The sequence below is a fragment of the Colias philodice genome, chromosome 13 (genome assembly GCF_061535455.1).
Source record: "Colias philodice isolate Cphi_HAF_F1 chromosome 13, ilColPhil1 Martin Lab GWU primary, whole genome shotgun sequence".
Lineage (NCBI taxonomy): Eukaryota > Metazoa > Arthropoda > Insecta > Lepidoptera > Pieridae > Colias > Colias philodice.
This window is the reverse complement of record NC_143098.1, coordinates 3,815,840-3,842,287: the sequence shown is the minus strand read 5'-3', so window position 1 is coordinate 3,842,287 and position 26,448 is coordinate 3,815,840. Positions and strand designations below refer to the sequence as shown.

Below are 26,448 nucleotides of genomic sequence, written 5' to 3'. Positions count from 1 at the left end.
GTCAAATGGCGGTAGGCAATAGCTCCGGCGGCGGTATTCTTTCGCACATCAAAGAAGATTACCGCCGTAATTATTGCGTATGCGGCCACACTACCGTTTGTCCAGTGTGCAATATGAGCTCACCGGTGACGCACGTATCGACCGACATGGAGTGGTCAAATGAAAAAGCGCTCGATGGCGCTAATTTTTGGAATTCTTGGAATTCTTCTCTTTGGGATCTTGGGGATACCCAACAGAAGAACTATAAACATCGCAGTGTACACAATGATGCGTGGCGTCGTATCAAACAAAATTTATCATTTCCAAGTACAATAGATGATTTGAAAAAGAAAAAATCCTTTTTAAAAAGAAAGAATCCTTGATGAATTATTACAGAAACCATATTATATTTTAATTACTAACTAATATTTTTTTTGCTGCGGTAAATGCCAATAATTACCGACATATCTAGGTAAACTGTAGTGTAACCACACCAGTTCATGCAGTAATTTAGACGGTAATTTAATGCCATAATTATTGCGGTAACAGCCCGGTAGACGGTAAGGTAGTGTGGCCGTAGCATAACAGCCCGGTAGACGGTAAGGTAGTGTGGCCGTAGCATAATAGATGATTTGAATAAGAAAAAAGAATCCTTGATGGATTATTACAGAAACCATAATATATATTAATTAACTAATACTTTTTGCTGCGGTAAATGCCAATAATTACCGGCATATCTATGTAAACTCTAGTGTAACCACACCAGTTCATGCAGTAATTTAGACGGTAATTTAATGCCATAATTATTGCGGTAGACGGTTAGGTAGTGTGGCCGTAGCATAAGGAGTTTGTCCTAGTTCAACGTTTTAATCACAGGTTTTAATTCATTAATGTTTGCAGAAATCAAGGACTATAATAAATTGAGTTTATAGTCATGGATTTTGTTTGTCTTTGCTGATAACACGATCTTACGGACGGGCCATTTTTTTTTTAAATTATTATTTTCCACATTATTTTCTATCTGCATCGATAACCTATTAATAAGTGTGTCATCTGTGCCGAGACCATTTTTTGGTACTCTGTTTAACGTTATATATTTTTAGACTGTGGTCGCACGAAGAAAAAAATCAGTTCAAAAAAATAAATACTGTCATGTGTCATGGTGTTTCTCGATTATTTATTTTATGTAATTTATATTTTTCCTTTGTGTAGGCTACAAAATACATTTTAAATTTATTATAGTTTTATTATTTCATGTGAACCTGATTGATAGCTGTGTTAAAAAAGCTTCATGAGTAAGTATTGATCACTTGAAATTTTGTTTATTTTGATGAGACAGCTTCTGAACATTAAGATTTAAGCACACATTTAGAATGCGCTAAATAAATTACAAGTAGGTTTAAAACCTAAAATTAGACTTTATAGTGTTGAATTCGCTCGTATATTTTTATTATACGTTATCCATTGTACTGTTGAATTGAGTATCAAATGTATATAAAGCTTGGCCTTGTTTCGTTATGAATCACCAAGTTTTAAAGGTTTTATGTTAATCATTGAGGCTGTGTTATAATAATTATTGTACTTATTATATACTAGCCTTCCACCCGCGGCTTCGCCCGCTTTGTTTAAAACAATAAATTATATACTATGTAATACCTTCCTCTAGAACCTTTCCCACAGTCAAACTGCATGTGCAGTTTTGTGGGACTTAGACTTAAGTTATTGTAATAATTTGTAAGAATAATTTCAATAAATAATAAAATAAACTCTATCTATTAAAAAAAAACTGCATCAAAATCCGTTGTGTAGTTTTAAAGATTTAAGCATACAAAGTACATAGGGACAGAAAAAGTGACTTTGTTTTATACTTTGTAGTGATTAATATTTTATGATATAATGTTCTCCATTAGGAAATTTCAAACTAACACTATTTTTTTTTCATGTATTTGCAATCAAAAAGGAATGTTTTTGTTGTTATTAATATGATTAACCGTATGTTACTCAAAATTTATTGCAATGACACTATCTATATTTTATGTCTAATGTATAAATAGTATCAAATTCTGGGGCGTAGTTTTATCTTAATTTTCAAGCATTTCTAAATTGCAATTTTACACTAGGTACTCAAGTTCTTGACACAAATTCCTTGATTTATGACACTGCTCCAAAAAATAGCCCCATTTCATTGAATCTCGTTATTGCTTAGGTTTATTTGTGTATTTTTAAACAATTTCTATCATTTGAGGTAAAATATTAATATTTTCTTCAATAAAGTCTGGTGGGCTAAAGTTGGATGAGAGTTTTATTCATACTTAGAATGCAACAGATTTGATGTTTAATAGTTGTCTCTTTCTGTCATGCTAATTGTATTTTTTTTTCAATAATCTGTATGTTAACATTATAATATACTTATTTAATTTTTAAGATTTAATTTTCATAAAATGTGTGAAACGTTATTGACAATAATTTAGTTAGAATTGAATTTCATATAATCTTATAAGTTATACAATTATCATCTATAAATGTTACTTTAATGATAAACGCAATCTCTAGTCATCTAGTGAGTGTGTGTTATTATTATCATTTGGACTAAATAAATGCTTTTTCTTCTCACTTGTTAAATGGTTGTATTCAGATGAAGTGTAACATTTGTTTGATATGATAAGTTTTCTGTCATGAAATAAAAACATCACTTATAGTTGTTGCTATATTTTAATCCATCAGGCCCTGGAATCACAGACACAATAGAAAATCTATTGTGTCGCGGTCGGATCTGGCCGCTCGGTGGTTGAGAGGTTAATATGAGTGAAACCAAGGATGCAAATCACATAAAATAGAATTCCTTCTATATACAAATCCATTCTTTATTGATATTGGGTTGACTCAATAATGTATGTAACTTGGTCACGGAAAAATATTTTTAGAGTAGTTTTTGAGTGTACCTGTACCATACAAAAAGCTTAAATTACAAATCTTTCCTCTTAATAATATTTGTGTCGATAGTATCTATTATCAACAAGTTGAAGTTAATGCAAATAGTTTTTTTTAATTATATGTACCTACATTTATTATTCTAGTTGGTTAAAAATATAAACCATATAGACCGGGAGATATTGACACAAAATTTCGAGTAATTTGTAATAGGATGGCGGTTCTACAGGGGTCTTAGTATGCAATGAAAAAAATAAAAATGATGGTGTGAACGCTGGTACCGGCGGCTTAGTCGCGTGGGCGTTAGTCGAACTTATCGGAAAAATAGCGAAAGTCAAACATTTTGTAACACAAAAATTTTAGAATTTACTGATAGCCCATAAAAAAGAAGTAGGCGGTAGTGTCATGCCATACTTTTCCGGTGTGACTTACAGCCCGCCATACCGACGTGAATGTGTTGATTTAAAAAAAACAATTCAACTATTTGTACCAGGCTAACTTTTGCACAGGTAACCATCGTCGTGCAGCCATTTACGAAAATCGCCATGCCATACTTTTCGGACGATTCCAAATGGTCGCCATACCGCCGAAAATCTGCAAATTTTTTTCTCGCTGAAAGATTTGTACCACCTTAATTTTTTTTTTCAACAACTCCTGAATCATTATAAATAGAAGTGTGATAATGCCATACCTGTGGGAGGTGGCGAATGTGTATAAGATTTCTTTTATTGTAAGATGTTATTCGTATTTTGAACGATTTGTAACAGTATGGCACTAATTTTTCCTGTAAGTTTGAGTATCAAAGAATATAAATACAAAATTTCAAAGATCTAGGTGGTGGAAATCTTTACTTATATAAATTAATAATAAATTAATTTTTCAGGTATGGCAGCACTTTTTCCCCCTACTAGAAGTATGGCAAATATAATAATGGTCACATTTTATCAATTACTCTCCAAAAATCCAAATGCAACACTGGTACAAAAAGTTTGGCGAAAAAAAAAATTTTTTTGCAGATTTTCGGCGGTATGGTGACCATTTGGAATCGTCCGAAAAGTATGGCATGGCGATTTTCGTAAGTGGCTGCACGACGATGGTTACCTGTGCAAAAGTTACCCTGGTACAAATGGTTGAATTGTTTTTTTAAATCAACACATTCGCGTCGGTATGGCGGGCTTTAAGTCACACCGGAAAAGTATGGCATGACACTACCGCCTTCATCTTTTTTATGGGCTATCGGTAAATTCTAAAATTTTTGTGTTACAAATCGTTTGACTTTCGCTATTTTTCCGACGAGTTCGACTAACGCCCACGCGACTAAGCCGCCGGTACCAGCGTTCACACCATCATTTTTCTTTTTGTCATTGCGTACTAAGCACATGAGTAGAAAGACGGAACAGAGACTAAGCTTCAAACAACCGCGCGAATCGATTGCACTACTACAAGTACGCGGGGCATGTGTGTGTGACCGCAGGCCGCTTGTCACGTACGCAGCGATTCTGGAAAAAACCGGTTTGCGCTTGCACAGGCTGAGGACAGTCTCAGGGTTGATACGACGCACGTTGTTTGTTTTATTAGTTGCAACTTGCAAGTTTTAATATTTTAATATAAAACGTAATATTGTATTGTTAAAAATGGTTGTTTATTGTACTGTGTGTATGAATAATACTAGAAAAACTAAAAATATATCATATTTCATTTATCCCAAGGAGTACAATAGGTGAGTAAATATTTTAATTATTACTTTTTCAAGTAAGTACCTACTTGCGTTTATTTCATTAGGTCCTTTTTTAATAAGAAGAGAATTGTACACGGTGTGCTTTTACCTTTCATTATTATTACAAGTTTAGCATTTGTAAGTATGTATGTATGTATTGTAAGTGTGTACATACCTACCTACTACAACCTATTTTTTTTTGTATTATTCCTATTATTCCTATTGTTTATTGTGACAACCCTACCAAAATAGGTAACAATTTTGCACGTTCTTAAGAAGCTTAGTCTCTGTTCCGTCTTTCTACTCATGTGGTACTAAGACCCCTGTAGAAACGCCATCCTGTTACAAATGACTCGAAATTTTGTGTCAATATCTCCCGGTCTATAGAAGATAATTATTGTTCTGTGTTTTCTTATTGATGTTCTCTTTTTAAAGGTGACAACAGGATGGCCTCAACAACAATGATAGAAACAGTTACTATCACAAGACCACTGAAGGTGAGTCTTTTATGTACCTATTTGTTCTTTAGAGTTATCCAAATAAGATAAACATTATCATAAGAAAGCTTTAATAAAGAAAAGAAAGATACAGCATACAACTCTGTTGTAAATCATGTGTTTCTTAATTAAATTAAAATAAAATTCTTTCACATGGTCAGTTTGTTTAATCTCATGTCTTAAACTAGGAAAAGAGAGATAAACATTGAATCATAGAAAAAAGAAAGGACAGTCTGTGTCAGTCAGAATGTAGACATTCCTATGAATATTTTAATGGATCCAATAAAAATGTGAAATTAATTGTAGAATCTTGGTGAATTAATCATGGTTTGTATAGTTTTGGTGAGTTATGTAGATTGTAGACCTAAAATAAAACTCCAAAATGCCATGGCATTTCTTTTATAAATTGTAATAAAACCCATTTTCATTATAAGACTAATTATTCTTTACAATAATAGAATAAATTTTAATACCTACCTTGCTCTGTATCTTTCATTCATCCAATTATAAAAGGGTACAGTGTACACGTGAGCGTATATTATCTAGGAATACATAAAAGTGCTCGAAGCCTAGTATTGGATTAGCGAACGACTTACGCTTTGTTAGTGAACTAGTGTGGCGGAATGCAAACGCACGGGGGTTTGACGCCTAGTAATCTGTGGCAACCGGGAGAATTTACACGACGTATGATGGGAGAGCGGCCCTCTCCGGTCCCGCCGACGAGGGACCTCTGGCCGCCGGTGCAGCAGCCTCTCAGCATAAGCACCCTACACATAGCTTACCTTAAAGATGACGATCTATCACCGAGAAGGGCGTCTACGCTACCGCCGCAACCTTACACTCCAACTACCATTCCCATAGAACATGAGTACAGGCCTGGAGTATGCACCGTTGGAACTAACACTGAACCACCGCCGTCTTTCATGTTCAAACTTAAAAATCTTCTGAAACGAGACACCCGTGAAACGAATGTGTTTCCGCCACCGGTACAGTTCACCCCGGTAAACAGAGACAGTTCATCTGAATACGAAGACTCGCCGTTAGAACGTGCGTTTAATGGCATTAAAAAAGCAATATCGGGTGCTAAATATCGTATTGCACCGCGTTCCGATACGGCGGATAGCCCCAAAATAGTATATGATATGTCGAAACCTGGTGATAGGATGGTTACAACTTTCGGAGCTAGTGAATCCAGAAAATGGTTCAAATTTCCTTCACGGGCAACTTACACTCGACGTCTCCGAGCTGTAGCCGATTGTTGCCATAGGACCCCACAGCGCCCGCCCAGACGTAACGTGCAGCCTAAGAGCTTGCAGATCACACAGGTGTGACCGTTGTGAAGATTTTTATTGAGAAATCTTAAAGTAGTTTTTAATAGAACTGTTTTTGTTTAGTCATAGTAAATCTCTGTGATCGCGTGCTAGAGTGGTGTTCGTTTATTGTAGAACGATCGAAGTTTAAGTAACATTTTGGCTAATAAACGAGTTTCTGTAATCTGTGTTTTGTTGGCGCGCGGGAGGGTGGCGTTGCGAGGTGGTGCAGGGCGGGCGGCCAGTCTCGCGTCAGGCGCTGCGCCGCCCGGTTCCGCCGCCCTACAATCGAGATCCGCCCTCCGAGTGTCTTTACAATTTCACACATCCCTGTTTATTCCCTACACCTACCCTTTTCGAAACCTTGCTAGTATTTTTGTTAAACATTTTATTTTCGTACAGTGCTTTTATTTTCGAAGACTGCAAAGGTGCTTTTTGTGTAAATCTCAAAGTCGGCGCGGGTCAATGCGCAAAACTCTTAAGCCAGATATTTTGTGAAATATATGTTTAAAATTGCTATTGTTATGTTTTATATGCCTGAAAATTATTCTGTTCAATTCGAAAAATTCGTATAAAAGGTCTTGTGATATTTGTTATTTAATAAGGTTTTTATTGTGCTAGTTGGATTGGGTTTAAAGCATATCATAGAGGCTACTATGGCCTATATTTCTTGAATTCTTTAATTAAATATACAATATACATGTCTTCCATTGTATCGAATCGTCACAAAAGAACGAAATATTTTACTATAAATGGCATCTTCCATTTGTTTACGTGTGAACGGCACCACACAACGGTGATTAATAATAAAGCAATACTTTCACTTTCGTTTGTATCAGATATATCTGAATCGTCCCAATATAGAAATGGTAAATACAGACAGAGTGCGTCATGTTTCTTCACACTATTTATTGGAAAGTTGTCTCAAACACTGTATTGAAACAATGCGTCCTGGTAACAATGATTGAAAAGATGTTGTTAGTGTGTTACTATTTATTTATTGCTGTTACATCCGCTAATTGGAGAATAGATGTTTTCAGAAATCTATTCCTATTTTTCAATCAATATGTTGTAAAGTTAGAAAAATATTTTAATCAATAAAAAATACTTTAATAATCTAAAGTTATTAATTTGATCAATCTATGCCTGCATTATGTCACTTGAATATGACTTAGCGATAACATAATATAGCCTTTTGAGTATTTAGCTCTTTACGTGAATTGATTAAATAAAGTATCAACTTATGTACGAGCAAAATATCGTAAAATTCTATGTATATATTTTTAATACATACTAAAATATACGTTTTGCTCTATGGAGTGCGGTACCCTCTTGATGTATATTTTTCTCAATATAATATGAAGGATACTTCTGATTCCTGAAAAACTGAGCAATGGCAAAATACAGTTATAATAATATCTTATTTCAAACATTCTTGTTGTCTTTCTCTGCACATTTAAGGTACAGTTCTCTACAACCACTATCTGTGGTTTCAATTCATTCAAATGTTCCACAGAGGGGTGATCAATTAAGTCATTTTTACATGATAATACAAATTAATTTCGTTACGGCCCCAGATTATTTACTTAAAAAATAAACCTCATTTTTCACAAGCAATTTTGAACTAACAGTATAAGGGTAACTTATCATATTTGACTTTTATTTGAAGAGCCTAGAATTAATAATATGCAGGGTTATTATGGAAATTGAAATATAGAGCGCAAGATTTAATAAAAATATATTCATGTGTACTTAAAGGGAAAAAAAAGAAAAGGTTCCTTTGAAGGTTTTCCGTTTTACACTCGAGTTCACGCTATAATAAACATTTTCAAACGTATCTACCCTGAAAAAAACAAATATGGAATTTATATTAAAACGCTTCTTCGAAAAATCAAATGTTGAACATTATATTAAATGTTGATATACATATTATGATCTAATATGAATAGTAGTAATAAAATCTGTTAATTGTAAATTATTATCGGAAGAGATATTAACAATGACACTCCTTTCTTTCATTACATACCTATTGAGGAATTCTATCTATTGGATGAAATTCGATCGACTCTACTAACCACTGAGAAACTTTCTCAGTGAAAATGTCAACTTTGAAGTGCAAACGCCAACTTTAACATCAAAAAACTTGTACAACACAATGCGTTTCGAAACTTTTCAAGTTGAATTGCTTTCAGTATGAAACCTTAGCTTACAGTGCCTGTAACTGAAGTAAGATACTCAGAAGGCACGAGTTCGAATTTCGAAACTGGTATTGCTTGCTACTAACTTGCTAGATGTATTTGCGTCTTGCTCGGACGTCTTATTTGTTTTTAATACATAGTTTTTTTTTACTACAAGTAAGTGAATATTAGAATTCAAAGATTTCTGGTCTAATATTATATGAGCGCAACGTTTTCTCAAATTCTGTCTACATAATATTTTTGATTGAATTTGAATTATCTTTTCATTCCGTTCTTCCGTTCTCAATTATCATTTATGGACTTTTATAAAATAAATCATGTAACTAATACTTATGTAAACATGGATAATAATCATGAGCACATACATGATAGTCCTGATAATGCATTTTATCCAAGTTACATATTTAGGTGTGCATTTCTACATTCTTGATAAGATAGGATTATTATATGTATATTGTATACTAGCTGTTCCCCGCGGTTTCACCCGCATTGCTCCGCTCCTGTTGGTCTTAGCGTGATGATATATAGTCTATAGCCTTCCTCGATAAATGGGCTATCTAACACCGAAAGAATTTTTCAAATCGGACCAGTAGTTCCCGAGATTAGCGCGTTCAAACAAACAAACTCTTCAGCTTTATAATATTAGTATAGATACGTAGGATTAAATTGATATTGATTTTAAATTTGTAAAATTTTATTTGAATGACATCAGCCTTTTCTCAAAGTTAAGATTATTATCGTAGCGTAGGTGTATTTTGCATAGGAAATATGTAAGTATGTAAAGTACCTATAACCAAAAACATGTATTGCCTTATATACTTTTTCGATCACACATTAGCAATTTACGACTAACATAATAGTAGGGGAGCCCAGGATGCTAAATGTGGATTTACTCGAGCGTCACGGGAACCTATTAGAATTGGTAGATTAGACCATAGCGAGAAAAAAAGGTCCTATAATGTTTTCACTTTTAGCGGTGGGGAAGGGTTTTTTGATTTTTTTTAATTTAAAAAAGAAAAAAATTGGCTTGGAAATACTCAAGCGCGTTAGATATTGATATTTTGCATGCTCCAGGACGTCACTGAAAAAAAGTATACGTTAATCTGACGATTTAAGTGGCGATTTAATCGCTATGAAGAAAGGGTAAAAAATTAAAGTAATATTATTCGAGCGCGTCAGATTAATATATGGGGGGGTTAATTACAATATAAGAAGTCCCCATTTCGCTAATCTGACGATTCGAGCTCAACCTTAGGGAATTATGGATTATTCAAATTTTCCAGCGGGGCCCCTGAGCGCACCCACCAACCATAACTGCTCATATTGACTAGAGGTACTAATGAATAGCTAAGGTACCGTCCCTTACACCTTGGCCACGGACACCGGCGGCGCGACCGACGGCGCGACGGGCGGCGCGGCAATTCGCGCGGCGCGGTAAGCATGCCACGGGCAGTTGCGTTCGCCGCCGCGACCAGTGTAGACGAGGAGACGAGATGGCTTTATCAAAGTTAGCTCGACGTATTGTTTGGAGAGTAGCAGCTTTTTTGCTCAAGATTTAATGTTTGGAAGATATAGTGGAGTACACGAATTAAATAGAAATCGTGTTACAGACGGAGAATTCCACCAAAAATATGAAAAATATAGGCATGATGAAAAATTATGTTGCGGGTGGCTAGACTTCCAAATAGCTGGTCTAGCTAGAATTTCTGCAATAAAAGCTTCCGTCTCCATTTTCGCGAAAAAAAAAACAAACTATTTTAAATTAAGTTCGCTCCGGGAGTAGTCGCCGCGTCTGCCGCTCGACTCCGTGGCCTGCGCCGTAATAACTCATACATTTGTTTCGATCGCTAGTCGTGCCGCGCGATTCGCTCGGGGAAATTCGCCGGTCGTCTCGCTGGTCGCCGCTGCGCGTGGCATGCCCAGTACATTTCCATACATTTGATTCATTCGCAAGACGCGCCGCCAGTCGCGCCGCGCGAATTTTCGCTATAGCGAATTGTCCGTGGCCAGCACGTTATAGTAATCTGACGCGCTCGAGTAAATCCCAAAATCCCCTCTTGGCCTCCCCTACTATAAAACCGGGATGGTTACCTCATTACAGTTTAGTATTCTCATACGGCTCCTATAACCTCATTTGGTTACTTCCCCTTTATTTAAAGTAGGTAGATATACGCATTTGTTCTGTCGCTTGCTGACCTAATTTGAGAAGTCATGCGAATAAAACGGTGCTTGTTGATATCACTACCCTAGTTTATTGACAGTATTTGCACGGTAGGAATTTTGATTTTATTCCGAGTTTCAGTACGTTCAGTCGCGCATACAAGCAAAATAAACTTAGAAATTGGGTCACCTCTTTTATAATGAATGCTCAAGCTTTTATTGGTGTCCTATTTTGATATTTTTTAAAGATGATTATGAATGAAAACAACTATTGCTTTTGATTGTCTCCTATAATAACTTTTTTCTATTCTTGTTGTATATCCAATAAAGGCGATGGTGTAATCTAAAATTCAAATACAAGTCAAAACTAAACATTTTGAGGTGCTTTTATATGGTAGCGACTAGCGTCCTAATTCTGTCTCCGCGATAGTTCTAGGGTTGTTTTCTTGTCTTTAACCTAGTTGGTTTCATTTGAATTTCACTAGGAAACTAAAGCCAAAGTGTAAATTTGTATTTGTGTTTTGTGCATTACATATGTAAATTTACCTTTGTTGTATTGTCATTAACGTCGAGGTCTGTGGGTGTAATTCGATCAGCGTGACTAAAGTCATGCTGCGCTTTAGCGCAGCATTTACCTAGACAAACGATCTTCATGTTCGTTGTAAGGTTTCCATTGTTTACATTGTTTTAATTAAAATCTTTTTATGTAGAAGTTACTCGTCCAGTTGAGAATCCTCGACCATATATCCTACCAGTGATCACGCACAGTAAAAGTAGTGTATATAAAGAAGAGAAGTGAATATATAATAGGCGTCTAAGGAAAGGAATGTATTAACGTGTGTAAGCGCGGTGCGTGTGTGCGTGTTTAGAGCGTGCGCGCATGCAGGGGCGCGCGGGAGCTGGCCCCGGTGGGCTCCGCTCGCAGCCGCGCGCCCTGCCGCCCGTGTTGCCGCCGCCGCCGCAGTTCGCATCGGAATCAGACGAAATGCCTGCCAATCAGATTGCACAGGTGATTTGATGTACTTTAGAATAATAACTCCCCTAACACAAAGGTTAATAACAATACCTTTAGTCCAGTAGATGAATACCTAGTATATGTATATGTGGTCTATCTTTATATAATTATTAATTACCAATGTAAATATAGTAAAACGTGGAACGAAAAGGAACTTCTGCATTATTGAATTATGTAGGTACTTTTATAAACAACAAAAAAACATGTTTTATCTTGTAGACATAATTTTTAAGTCGGATTATGAGCTCTGCTATTTTTGTCATGATCCGGATTCAACGAAAGCTCTCGTCATTTCTCTTTAGAAAAAATGGGCAAAAAGCTGTACATAGGTAATTCGCTTTAAATCTAATTATTCTCTGAACTATAAAATATATTGCTTTATTAAAAAATTTCATCTGCCATAAACGATATACATACATTGAATTTTGTATTTAATTGAATGTATAATTTATATAACACATCAAATTGGCCAATTTTGGGGTCAATATAAATACAAATAAAAAGTATCTACTACATATATACTGTATACATAAGCTGTATTAAAAAACGCCAAAGTAGAAGTGAATACCACTTTGCTCCTTCGATTGCCAAATGCACTGGAACTGGAAGGCTTATAATTTCCTCTCTGATTCCATGCTATTTCCGTAATATTGTAAATTCATGTGTGGCTCTTGTATTGACTCCGATCTACCCGCAACGCCTTTGCACGGTTAAATAATTTGGAAAATCCAAAAGTGCACGCCTCATAATTTTTTTTAATAATTATTTATTAATTATTATTTTTGTTTATTTAATAACAATTAAACCACATCGAATCAGACCCTGAAAAATGAAAGGGTTCTATTCCTGAGCATACTCAAGCGTAAGAGAAAAAAAAAGACTCGATTAGTAAAGTATTTCGGTCGCTATCGTGTTAACAAGAAAATCCTCCGCACATACAGATACACGGACGTCCAAGACAGAACTTTTTTAAACTGTTTTTTAACTAGTTTAAATAACAAAAATGACATCAAAAATATCATGAATGTTAAAAATAGTGTTTTTTCTTAATATGTGTGTGTATGTATTATCTTACAAGTGCAATGTATGATACATAAAGACATTTTAAGTTGGAAAATTCAGATGTTTTGCGCGAAGTGACAGTAGTACCCACCTCAACGCTTCGCTTATGAGGCGTGCAATATATGTGAATAGTATGTGAGGATTTATTTGAAAGCAAAATTAAATTCGTCGTCTTTTTAAACGGACTTAAAAATGCAAGTTGCAATCTTCCTGTGTAGTCTGATTTAGTTTTTTAAAATCATCAACATAAAATAATCTCGCAATTTTATACCGTTCAATTTATAACATTCTGAGCGCGATATAACTCAACCCTTGCTCTCCTTAACATTTCGCTGATGAAATAATAAAAACAAAATAACATACGTTTTATAAGATAAATTAGAATAAACATATAAATTATAAACCCATTTTATCAATATTATCTAAATACTAAAATTTAATTATTTTTCTGTGTTAATTACGGACACACAGACGCACGTGGGCTCTACTAATAATTTGTAGTGTCCGACCGAAACTGGTTTCCAGGCCGAAACCGAAACCGAAACCGAATGTTCGGCCGTGGCTTCAGTTTCGGCCGAAACCGAAACCGAAACCGAAACTCACGTGGTCAAGTATGAAATTTCTAAAAATACTGAACTTTGGGCGATTTTACCTATTATTTTGCCTTAATTAGGGCATAAAATGAAAACACAGTATATTAAATTTGTTGTAATCATTTATTTAATATAAGATAAAAAAATAATATTTTTAAAATATTAATAACTAACGGTCCGCCCCGGCTTCGCCCGTGGTACATATTTCGCAATAAAAGGTAGCCTATGTTCTTTCTCAGGGTCTAAAGATTATCTGTGCCAAATTTAATCAAAATCGGTCCAGTAGTTTATGAGCCTATTCATTACAATCAAACAAATAAACAAACAAAGTTTTCCTCTTTATAATATTAGTGTAGATAACAATTTTATAATAATTACTAGCGTTCCGCCCCGGCTTCGCCCGTGGTACATATTTTCGTTTTCTCTACATAAAAACCATCCTCGTACTTCAAGGAATATAATAAAAAAAGAATTATCGAAATCGGTTCAGCCGTTCTCGAGTTATGCGCTTACCAACACATTTTGCGATTCATTTTTATATATAAGAAGATAACGCATGTCATTAAAGAAACGAATCTTAAATGGCGGCGCTTATCATTCCCTCTTGCTTACACACGGCCGTACGGCATGCAAAAAAAATTGGGAAAAGTAAAATCACTAAAATGTATTTGATTTTCCCTATAATAGTTTTTATCATAAATTAACAATGACAATTATGTATTTGCGATAGTACTTAAATAATGTTTTTTTTGGAATTTGACAAAATATTTTCTTTGGGAAAAGTTGCTCAGTTTTATGGGCTCATTACAAGTATTATGGGGATTTTGTTGCATTCTGTATACGTAAATATGATAATTCATATAAATACACAAATACCATAACAAAAAAGTTTGTCAATAAACAATTTGAAATAATTAATAAAATACCCTACCATATGTCAGTGTCAGCTTTGGCCGCCATTGAAGATTCGTTTCTTTAATGAAACGCGTTATAATTTTTATTATTTTTTCAAATTAAGTTCTCAGTAAAATCAGTCATCTAAATCAAATCAGTAATTGTAACTGTTACTTTAAATACTAAGTATTGGTATTTTGAGATCTTTTTCTTTATTAATAGAGTCTTTAATACTTTGGATTGGTATTTGTACTTAGAAGAATAATCTCTTTTAGGTACCTCTTATATAAAAATAATAATTATTAATTACTATTACACCCAGTTCCAATCTCAACATAGATAATCAAAAATTGTTTCCACCAGCGTGGGTCAACCAACGCTTTGACAGCGTCCGTCAAAGCGTTGCCGAGGAAAACGAAGTTAGGCGAGCGTGAACGTGTGTGAACTACGTTCACTGAACTTGCGAAATAAGTTTCGGTTTCGGCAAAAGTTTCGGCCGATTTTGGCCGAAACCGAAACTGCGGCCGAAACTTGATTTTTGGCCGAAACTCGGCCGAAACCGAAACCGAAACCGAAAGTTCGGTCGGACACTAATAATTTGATTCAATTTATGAATGCGTGCCTAGCTGAGGGAGAGTTTACGAGAGTTTTAAATATTTTATATTTTTGTTATGAATGAGGTGGTGTCTATATTGTCATAATTAGTTCACATGAAAATGTACTTCCTTTTTATGCATCTATCAGTAGTATTGACGAGAAAATTGCACTACCCGCAGGCCACAAAGCTATAAATATTTTCTTTTTCTATAATATGACATGGTTTCTACTTTTTATTTCTTTTAAATAGCGTCCGTTATTTTTTAATTTTTTGCAATATAATAAAGGAAAGGGCGAGTCATAAAAATATTCACATTATGTGTACTACCTTGTTGAATCCCATGTTACATTATAGAGTAAAACGAAACTAGAATTAAACCGACTGGGAATAGGGGACTATACATGGGGAGTGGCCCGTGGGGACTACAAAATCTATTGTATGGATATTGGAGAATTATGTAATGCATCATTGTACATACATATTATGCAGTGCACTGTATACATATTATTTTTGTAATCGTTGTATGTAAATGAAGTTTATAAGTGAAAATGAAAGAACAAGAGGCGTATAGTTATACTTTAATTAACACGAGTCTTTGGACAATGGTCGTTCATTATTACTATCGCTCATTCTGTATTCATCATACAATATACATACTACCAAGCGCCTGACCTACATTTTAAAAAAACGTATTCAAATGATTCTTTCCTTACACGTGCCTGAGACGTAACCCCTAACATGATGGCTTTACAATTTGACAGACCTCTTTACAAATGCTTCCGGAGTTTATATATTGTTTGAAGACCACTTAATCAACTCGTTTTATTAACTGTATTTCTTGTATAGCCGTGTATAGAGGGGTGTTTTTTAAATAAATACGTAATTTCGAAAGATGTACTATTAAAAAAAAAATATATGGATTAACAATTTATTGATTGATTTAAAATCAGTATTATAATATTATAATATTACTACTGAAGAAATAAATCCCGTCAAAACGTGATAAAAATAGTTTTCAAATTCTTTTGTCTGCACAGAACTATTGAATTAAAAGTGTCTGGGATTTTCGCGGGCGAGGGAGCGTCGTCGCGACGGTCGCGACGCGCGTAGCTAAGCAGGGGTGCGATTTCTAATGCAAGTTCGTGTGTCGGTCCTTACTCCTTGCAGCTGATGGTCCGGCCCGTGGGGACCGGGACCCTATCGATCCCGCCCGTCCCGCCTCGCCTCTAGACACCCACCTCTCACTTTCGTTCTTCTTACCCTCGCGTTTACGTTCCTTGCGTTTCATTTCACGCTATAATCCCCAGTCCCACTTTTGACGACTACAGTTTGATGGATCGCTACTCGCGAGCCGCGCAACACGCCGCTGCGAGCATGCTTTGTTTTTCACGTTCTTTGTTTATAGAAAGAACTTTTAGCTACCGAGTACTTTGCTCGACGTATGTTGTTTTGTACATGCTTAATGAGGATGGGAACAATAGGGTAAAGTAGATCTATCTATGCAAGTGGATTCGAGCGACATGGCAGTTGGCACACATGTTTTAACGTTTTCATTGAACATTTCTTTGCATTTTAGCTTTAATAGAACCCTTTACATTTTACAGTGTACATACATTACTCATTAAAAAGTAAATGTGTATTTACCAAATTCACCATATTTATTAATTTTAAAAGACGAATAATTTTCTATACACTACGTTTTATAAAATATATAGGAAGCATACTTCTCTTATGAAAGCTCGCAAGCTTAGACAAAACAACTCACAATGTTTGGACTTGATAAATATGACCCATATTTAAGAATTTTTGCTTCAAGAGCGAAAATAAGTTTGCAGGCGGTTCCTTATTAATGTTATGTTTTAATTAGCGCCCGCATGCGAAGAAAAATTGAGTTAATTAGTATCTGTATATTTGGGGAAAGCTTTTATAAGCCATATTTATTTTAGAAATTGATTATTTTCGTGCAGACAATAATATTAATTAAGGAAGGTAAATATTTTTTACTATAAATTAGTTGGATAATGTTTCTGTTGCAACTTTCATAATCATCATTATTATGTTGTACTAAAGCAAAATACGTTATTTTATTTTGAATGAAATTGGTATCCAAAAAGCACAAAAATGGACGCATTTAATGTAGGTGTTAAGGACCTTTGTATAATCATACGTTTAGATAAACGTATGGTTATATGAGTATGATCGTATGATTATATATGTGGACTAGGAAAGGTGGCTACGAATTATGAGGGAAAAGTTTTATATTCATACTAGCTTTCCGCCCGCGGCTTCGCCCACGCAGTCAAAGAAAAACCTACATAGTTGCCATTCCCGTGAGATTTCCGGGATTGCGTCATTTTCCCGGGATAAAAATTAGCCTATGTCCTTTCTCGGGTATCAAAATATCTCCATACCAAATGAAAATTGGTTCAGTAGTTTAGGCGTGATTGAGTAACAGACAGACAGACAGACAGAGTTACTTTCGCATTTATAATATTAGTATGGATAGATAGCGTGGAACCGCCGCGCCGCCCAATCGTTAGGCTCTTGTACTAAAGTAAACATTCGTATCTTCCAGGTGATCGCACTAATATGCGGCCTGCTAGTGATCATCCTGATGGTGTTGGGGCTGGCGTCAGCTGACTGGCTGATGGCGGCGGGCTGGCGGCAGGGGCTCTTCATGCACTGCATCGACCCTGAGGCGCCCACGCCGCTCCCCTTCGATATCACGGCGCAACCGGGATGCTACGCTGCGAGGCCCGCGCCATACATAAAGTTAGTATAGCTAGCGAATTGTGAATTATTATATGATTTCTGTTATCTTCTATGAAGATTACTTTGTGCTTCGCTTCGCTATTCTCAGGAATGTATAAATGTGGATACATTCCTGCGAATAGTGAGGCGAATGAACACCATTGTGCAAATGCGTTATCATATGCATGCTCGTTATTCGCCTCACAGTGCATTTACATCAAACGAACATAGAGCTAGAGCTAGAGCAAGAGCATTCTTTCGAGATCTTTTAGTGTAAACGAAAACTCGTTTTCAGTGTTGTTATAGTATTAGAACTGTTTACACTGAAATAATTTGACATAGTGGGGTTAGAATGAGGATTTGCTCGTTTGATTTAAATGCACGATTCGCACAAATGCTTAAATGTGCTTTAAAAAATGGCACTGTTACCTCCATGGAGTAGTGATTTTGTATGTAGAATATAAGTCAAAACAAATATAGGATAGGATAGAGGGTTGCTTTTTATGATTCTATTTTTTATAGAATATTGTTAATTAAATATTAGTGATGGAATTAAAAATTTATATCGTAATGAACCCACATTCTTATCCAGTGTTGTAAATATTATAGCCTGTATCATTGCTGAAAAATAATATTGCATTGTTCAACATTACAATAAATGCAATGCAGTTTAGTGGATCATATTGTATTGCTGCATTAAAACTTATCATGCAAAACGGCCCAGATAAAAATACCTAGTAAGATAAAATCGATATACATGTCAAGGACGCCGTCGCTACATAAATTATGTTCATTATTCAAAGAAATAGATTCATAATTTTCATTCTAAATAACCTTATTATTATTGTAAAGTGCCTACCAACAAAGTCACAAATATTTTTTTCATTCGCGTAATGGACAAACTGTATAAATCTTTGAAATCGAAACGACTAAAAATAGCAGCGCTCTCAAGTTTCAGTGGAGCACTTGTCAAATTAAATTAAAAACGATTCAGAATTTGTGAATTGTGTTTGTCAGTTTGTTGAAGCCACTTTGTTTGCGTTTCGTGGAATGAATACGGTTAGTTACTGCCCTCTCGCTATTTTCATTTCGAGAAAGAAATTAATACTTTAACTTTTCAAGTATTGCAATAACAATTGCAAATTGCAACTGCAACATGGAGCAGAGCTAATTCTTTTCTTAAATAAGTAGGGATGTGTTAAGACATTTAATACGAATTTTTACCGTGTTATTACGTTATCATTTGTTTTAATTGCCTGAAATCCTTCCTTTATTATAGCAATATAATTCAAAGTGTCTTAACTCAATCTATTAATATTATTATATAATATTCTTTATTTATACCTACTTATATGTAATCAATAGGTTTATATGGTTAAAGAACTATTAAGGGGAGGCTCCCTAAATTTTATATGAATTTGCATTAATATTCTGAAACAGGCACACATACAATCAAAATGGAACTTTAGTATATGATTTATTAGGTCTTTTTCTTTCGATGTACAAGACAGTTACGTAATTGTAACATTTTCGCTCGATTTATTTTTTATTAAAAAATTATGCCTTTCTTAAGAATTATTACATTTTTTTAAAGATTTACTTCGACTTTATGTCTAAAATAAATGTTAACGGTAAGAAAATAGAGTTTACTATCGAATCCCAAGATATTTTTTCTCTAGATCAATTATTACTTTAGTTATAAACGAAATAAGAATTGAGCCTTACTTTTCGAGCTCGACCGCGATCAAAGAGCGCACGCGATATTCAACTTTATTACGGCTGTGTTAGCGTCTAGTACCGTAACCGGTCTCTCAGTGCCAGAAATTATGTTAAATGAATCCTTTAAACTTCCAATCTTCATATCTATTGAATTTTCGTGGTATATAACAAGTATCTTGTGTGTGCAGGGCGGCAGCCGGTCTGTGCGTGGCGACGCTGGCGGCGGACGTGTGCGGCGCGCTGCTGACGGCGCTGGGGCTGCGCGCGGCGGACCACCGCACCAAGTTCCGCTACTACCGGTTCGCCGTGCTCGCCATGTCGCTCGCACGTACGTATACACTACTATTACAACTCAGAATATTGTGACCGGTGACGTCATAGCTGTTCATTCAAACAAACTCATCATCTAAGTTTGACCATCCTTTCCATATCCTTAATCATTAGTAGTAGGCATACTACTAATGATGAAGGATATGGAAAGGATGGTTAACGAACCGACAAACGGACGTACGTTGACGGTTGTGGGGAGGAGCCCTCAAGGTACATAAAAATTAGTAACAAGTGATAACTGCGTTAAAAACAACCGACTTCAAACTTGCACTTGCAACATTTACAAATACAGACAAAAATGCTTATAAAATAAAAACTACTGGGCCTATCCGAATAAAATTTTTATGGGACCAATTCGACACCATCCCGCATCGAACAAAAAAAGAATCACGTAAATCGGTTCAGAAACCTCGGAGTAATCGGTGTACATACATAAAAAAAAAAAAAAAAGAAAAACATACCGGCCGAATTGATAACCTCCTCCTTTTTTTTGAAGTCGGTTAAAAAGGGAAAGTAAATTCCGTGCTTCATAGCCTAACGAAATCTGACCGTGTATCTGAAACATTACTGTCAAAACAAATGAGTGATGGGCCGTTTTATTATTACAGTAGAAATTGCGCGATTTAACTAATAAAAATGTTTTGCATTTTACAGTGATGTGCATCTTAATAGCGCTGGTGATATATCCAGTTTGCTTTGCGGCAGAATTGAATTTAGGTAAGCCAAATAAAATGCTTTCTCAATATAATGTTACATTACTTATTTTGTTATTTGTGACATGTATGTCCGTGACTTATCGACATATTTTCCCTAGATACGTCGCTATAATTGCCAATTAGTCGTATTACATATTTAGGATCCCTTTATCAATATTCCGATATTAAAGATACCTGTTACTACGTGATCTCATAAATCTTTATACTATAAATATCTCTAATGAGATGTATTGATAAAAAAAATATCATACAATTTATATTTATTTTTAAGTACTAGGTTATTATTTCAGGCATATATTTCTATACAAAATATTATGAAGAAACAAAAAGGAGACTTAACCTTTCCAGTATTTACGTGTCGCTCATATATGGAAGTCCTTATACATTCGTGCACAATGTTGAACCGTCTAAAACTGTAAATGAGAAAGGATACTCGGTGCTAGCTTTTTCCAGTCCTATTTTCCCATTGTACTGTATCTTGAAAGTGCTCTTTATACCTAGTAGTATATATGTATAGTTTGTAACGTGCTTCCCGTGCGATGATAACAGCCTGCACACTTCGACCCTCTTGAGGACCGCCAACAAAACCGCTTACTCTCGAGCACTAGAGGTTAGCTCTGAAGTAATCTACGCAACGCTTTGTGCCCTTGTTTTCTATAAATAGCGAATTTTTATAGTGGAAGTAACGTAGTACAAAGTAACGTTAAAAATGATCCTTGACAAAAAATGTTTCAATTTAATAAATTGATACCTGTGCAGCTGTGTATTCAGATTTCATCCAATTTCAGATATTGTTTTTGAAAATTTTTGATTATTTAAGCAGTAGCATAATGTAATAGGCATCTACAATAAACCATGAATCTTTCGCTATCAAGCTTCGAATAAAATGTAACCTAGGTTTTCATTAAAAAAAAAAAAAAAAACTGGGTCATAAAAATATGTTATATAAATCGCTCCTTATTAATTATTATTGTATTTGCGTTTTTACCTGGGATCTCTTTTCAAGTAGAATAATAAATTTGAAATAATGAATTTTTATTTTTTGTTCTGTTTGTTGTATAGTTTATAACATAATATTATTATAGAACCTATGACTGCGAATCGAAAACAATTTCAAAACAACTCATATAATCTACTGTTTTTTTTTATTAACTACTTAAATGAATATAGACACTGGGCGGATCTACACGGAGCGAGCAGTCCCGCGAAGCGATATCATAATTTTAATTTTTCAAAGAGCGCCGAGCGGCAACACTCACGATTCCCGCCGCCTAGCCACTTTGCGTAGCATTTGCTTCGCGTGTCTTTTTCCTTTGTGTGGACCCGCCTAATCCAAATTTCGATTATGTGCGATTTCAATGAAACATTGGTTGCATATGCGTGCAGGTAACAGATCAGTGTGGGAGTTCGGGTGGGCGTACGGCGTGGGGTGGGGCGCCGCCATTTTCCTTTTCGGCGCAGTCGTGCTGCTGCTCTGCGATAAGGAAAGCGAAGAACTCTACTACAAGGAGCGGAAAGTGAGTCAGCCTTTGAATTATAAATAAAAAACATGTTTTTATTTCTGCTGCATGCCACACTTTCCGTTTGTAAAATAATAAGACTGTATTTTATTCTATAGTGCCTTTGTATATATATTGTTGTAAGAAATAAATGAGTTTTTTTACATGGCTTTTTATTTTTCGTTCTGTTTTGTTTTATAGTGTATAACATATTATTATGATGATAGCTTTGAATGCGTGTGATTTTTTATATAATATTTTAATTTGAATTTTATCCCTTATCCCGAAAAAATAATCCTTTATAAAACTTACCTGATTATTTTTTTTTTGTTTTTTTTATGGCACAATATTATTTAAAATATCCATACATTATTTTATTAACAAAAAAAAAGTTCAAGTTCAAAAGTTCTTTACTTTCATTTTTATTTCATTTATTACTCACATGCAATAACTAGTCAGTTTTTAATTTATTAAAAAAATAAAAATTTCTCTTGCCTTTCATCCATACTTTTGTGTTATGGCAACATGAATGTGCCATATATATGGTCCAACCGTCCAAGTTCACACACACACACACACATTCAAAATATTACCTTATTTTTTATCCCTAATGGTATGCCGATGTAAAAATGAACTTAATGATACTATTACAAATCAATTGCATTTTTTATCGGAATTTTTAATAGGGATACTATTACTAATAAGCAAATAGCACATGGCTATACTATTAGCTTTATCAAACCGAGACTTATTTATAGGGAACAACGGGAATCAAACCCAGGACCTTTCAATGCTTAGCTATTATTTTAACACTATCAAAGAAGAGCATCAAATGCCCTACTTTATTATGTAAATGGAATAAAACCACAGTATACAATATTCATACGATACGATGATGATAATTATAACGATCTGGAAGAGATTACTACCTGAGACAGCCATTTGCACATAATTTATTAGCTAAAACTATCCTATGTGTTCCATCCAAGTTATCCAAGTTACCCTCTATGTGTGTGCCAAATTTCACGAAAATCGGTTCAGCAGTTTTTGCATGAAAGAGTAACAAATAAAAATACAAACACGCATTTATAATATTAAGTAGGATTACCATTAGGTCCATATTTCAATAAAGTATTATCTATCCTAGTGCACACACGATACGAAATTCTCAGCAAACATGATGTCTAATTTTGTGTGTTACTTTCTTTCAATTTTGTGTCTTTCTTCTTATGTGTGTACCTTATTTCAGAAATAAATGCATTCTATTCTATTCTATCCTGGTAATAATGATCATAATGATGATATGATGCTGATGATGGTATGTGCACGCCAGGTGGTGAGCGGCGAAGCGGGCGCCCGCCCCTAGGGCCGCGGGCGCCTGCCCGACCTCGTGCCGTGAGAGCGCTAGCGCACACGCGCATACACCCACACACGCACCCCACGCACACACACGCACACCGACCACTTGGACCACACCGCATACGTCTAATGTTTATTATGTGTAGACTCTTGTGTTGATTCGTTTCTTTTTTAATTTTGTATATGGAACACTGGCAGTAGACATTTGAATATGGAAATTCTGTGGACTTGGCTGAAATGTCTATTGGCGGTTGTGTTTTGTATAGCGAAATGAAGAAGCCCAATTTTTTTGTTTCTAGATAATTGAGATTGTGTTCCAGTAAGAGAAATATAACAGATAATATAACAGACTTGCGTAAATTGGACTTCTTCAATACGCTGTCTTTAGTGCTTTCTTATCACCGTTACAGTTATAATGTAATACGAATATGAGAAATGTGTTATATTGTAATTTTAAACTTGATAAAAAGCATGTCTGTAATTCTGTTAAGTATTTGGTTTAAAAATTGTTCATAATTTTTAATATACATAATACTAAGCGATGTGGTCCAATTGTTGTTAAGACGAATGTTGTACGATTTTAAGAATTGTTATTTTGGTAAATCCTGTAAGAATTCTTCAAAACGTATCAAGAGTAAATTGTAACGAGATGTTCTGTTACGAGTGTGGAGTGCGGCGATGTTAACTTTAACTATTGTTTTGCAAAATCGAATTGATATCCAGAGAACTGCTTTTACCCAAGGATAATTAATCTTTAAGCAATTTAAGATTATTTGTCGATTCAAATTTGCAGATAAATGGTTGCAAGTCTGCTGCGATTACGAATAATGTACGACTCGCGTTTGTTTTTATTAATTTACACCTTTTTCTTGCTTTATTCGAGCAGTGTTTTGTGATTTATTTTGTACAAATGACGTTCATATCAGAATACAGTCTGAAATAAATGTCGTCTACATCATAAAAAAAATATGTATTTTTTACAATTAGTTTAAGTTATTTTTATCATTATTTAAGCTTTAATTATATTATGTCGATGATTTTATGTGATTGAAATGAAATGATTTTCACCGAAGGCGTAATTTTTTTGTTCGCCCGTTCGAAATTTTCCCTTTAGGCATCAGAGTCGTTTGGAAATAACTTCAAAATTTTTTGCCGTGTACGTGCGCTCGTCAAAATTATAAACGTATCACATAAGATCGTATCGCCTCTCGGCCATATTGTGTTAATGTTTAATTTTAAGGTTAATTTAAGGGCGTCGTTAATTTAGTTTGAGGGCGTCTCGGCGAGACCGGCGACCGCTCCACAGCGCCTCGAATGTAATCCGTTCCAAAGAGCGTCGCTATTATTTATTGTTAACTTATTCGTTGGTCCTTAGCGGGTTGTAAATATTTTTAGTGTGGTAGTATCGTTCGTCGGCACGGATTTTAGTGCGACAGAGAGTGTGGCGTGACGTATGGCTTGTGACGTGTGGTGTGGCATGGCATGGCGTGGCGTGGCGTGGCGTGGCGTGGCGTGGCGTGTGGCGTGTGCGACGCGCGGCGGCGGGCAGGCGGCGGGCGGCAGGCGTCGCTCGCGCAATACTACTGACTTATTACTTACCTGCGTTTTGTAATATGAACTTGTACTCTTAGAGCTACTGCACAATTAGTGTAACGAGTGTGCTTGGATTACTGTATCGATGCGACCGACGACTCCGTAGAACGGAACGACGACGTTCGTATACGACGAGCTCTACGGTCGCGATGATGTTTCTGAGATTAAACGGGCTATGACTACTTGAGATAAGTAACGGAATTAATGATTTCGGTCGAAGTTACCTTCCCTAGGGTATGTTTGAATGTATTTTTGTCGTATTATTTATACTTGTTCACGTGTACCGATCGATTCGGTCCCGTTCGGCCTCGGTGATACTCGTCAGGAATCTCGTTTGTTTTAAGTAAAACTATAAAGATCCTTTTCGGAATTGAAAATTAATTCACGAGATATTTTCTTAATATTTATATAATTGTCTATGAAATAAAATGTATCGCTAGGACAGCTGTAGGCTAATGTTAATGGTTAATTATTATAACTTCTAAGGCATATTAATAATTAAGGATTTTAACTTGAAATCTGCATTTTACATTTACCTATTTAGATTTCAAACAGGACTAAATTTGCCATAGTTACAAGATTATACTCTCTTACGTTTTTTTTCCTTTACAAAACTCGAAAGATTGTATATAATTCAAATGATATATATAAAAAAATATGTACTTCTAATTATAAATATAAGGCGATAATTATTACTGATTACTCAAAACTAACTGAAAAATGCAGATTTTTGTAATCTCTAATAGTGTTAATAGTTTATTAGTGAAAGATACTGTATTTTTTGTAATCAAGCATTATCTTCTAACTATTCTATTAACTATTGAATCATATTTATTGGTTAATGCTTTAATTTTGTACGATTTTTTGTATTTTTACATCATTTGGTTTGTGATAATTTTAATTAAGTACTTAAGGATTTTAGTAATTGTATCAATTTTAGAATCTCTATTGTTAACTCTATCTCTACTATTTTATCACTATAATCTCCTTTACATGCAATTTTTTCGATGTTCAAGACAAAGTGAAGAATATATAACATATATAACACTGCCATTGACTGATTTACTTCGTCGAATGGTGTCAATGTTATAAGTTAAGTGTACATTTTAAATAGATATACTTAATACATAGCTACTTGTTTTTTGTTCTATGTTTATATGCTTGGGCAAATTGCATCGTTCATGCTAGTCAAATACTGATAGAATACAAATTTCACGGAATTTTTTTTCATTTTCAAATAATGTAACTTATAGAAAACAAGTATATTTTGGGCACAAGGGATCTATGTAAAAGTACTATTTATATAGAAATTTGTTGTCTTACCAACCCTTTCTAAATTAATTAAATATAATTGTAAGAATAAAGTCAATTAACTAAGACTATATAAATCTCATTTTAAAAGTCAAACAGACATTATTGTTTTATTTAAAACACGCATTTGCCCAAGTTTATAGGAACTATTGGATTATTTTAGCCAAATGATGAGTCATATCAATGAGATTGAATAAAGTAATAATCTAGTGAAGT

At 34.8% G+C, this 26,448-nt stretch overlaps 1 protein-coding gene across 3 annotated transcripts; it reads left to right on the top strand.

The window, feature by feature from the left end:
• Positions 1-1,072: 1,072 nt before the first annotated feature.
• Positions 1,073-26,446, top strand: LOC149483288 (transmembrane protein 47). 3 transcript variants are annotated; one of them, XM_089702283.1, is made up of 7 exons: positions 1,073-1,274; positions 5,063-5,124; positions 17,530-17,726; positions 19,613-19,752; positions 20,409-20,471; positions 21,857-21,987; positions 23,303-26,446. In XM_089702283.1, exons 1-7 carry the CDS (start codon positions 1,271-1,273, stop codon positions 23,333-23,335), a joined length of 630 nt encoding a protein of 209 aa, XP_089558409.1. In that variant the 5' UTR covers positions 1,073-1,270; the 3' UTR covers positions 23,336-26,446. The 3 variants fall into 3 exon arrangements, with proteins under 3 accessions (XP_089558409.1, XP_089558410.1, XP_089558408.1); XM_089702284.1 differs by lacking the exons at positions 1,073-1,274; positions 5,063-5,124 and adding an exon at positions 5,714-6,449; XM_089702282.1 differs by lacking the exons at positions 1,073-1,274; positions 5,063-5,124 and adding an exon at positions 11,488-11,801.
• Positions 26,447-26,448: the final 2 nt, after the last annotated feature.

Excerpts from the sequence above, each read along its gene's own strand:
- LOC149483288 (XM_089702284.1), top strand. The coding sequence starts at position 5,748 with ATGCAAACGCACGGGGGTTTGACGCCTAGTAATCTGTGGCAACCGGGA. Across the intron at positions 19,753-20,408 it reads GCTCGCCATGTCGCTCGCAC|TGATGTGCATCTTAATAGCG; the intron begins GTACGTATACAC and ends TGCATTTTACAG. Across the intron at positions 21,988-23,302 it reads TCTACTACAAGGAGCGGAAA|GTGGTGAGCGGCGAAGCGGG; the intron begins GTGAGTCAGCCT and ends TGTGCACGCCAG.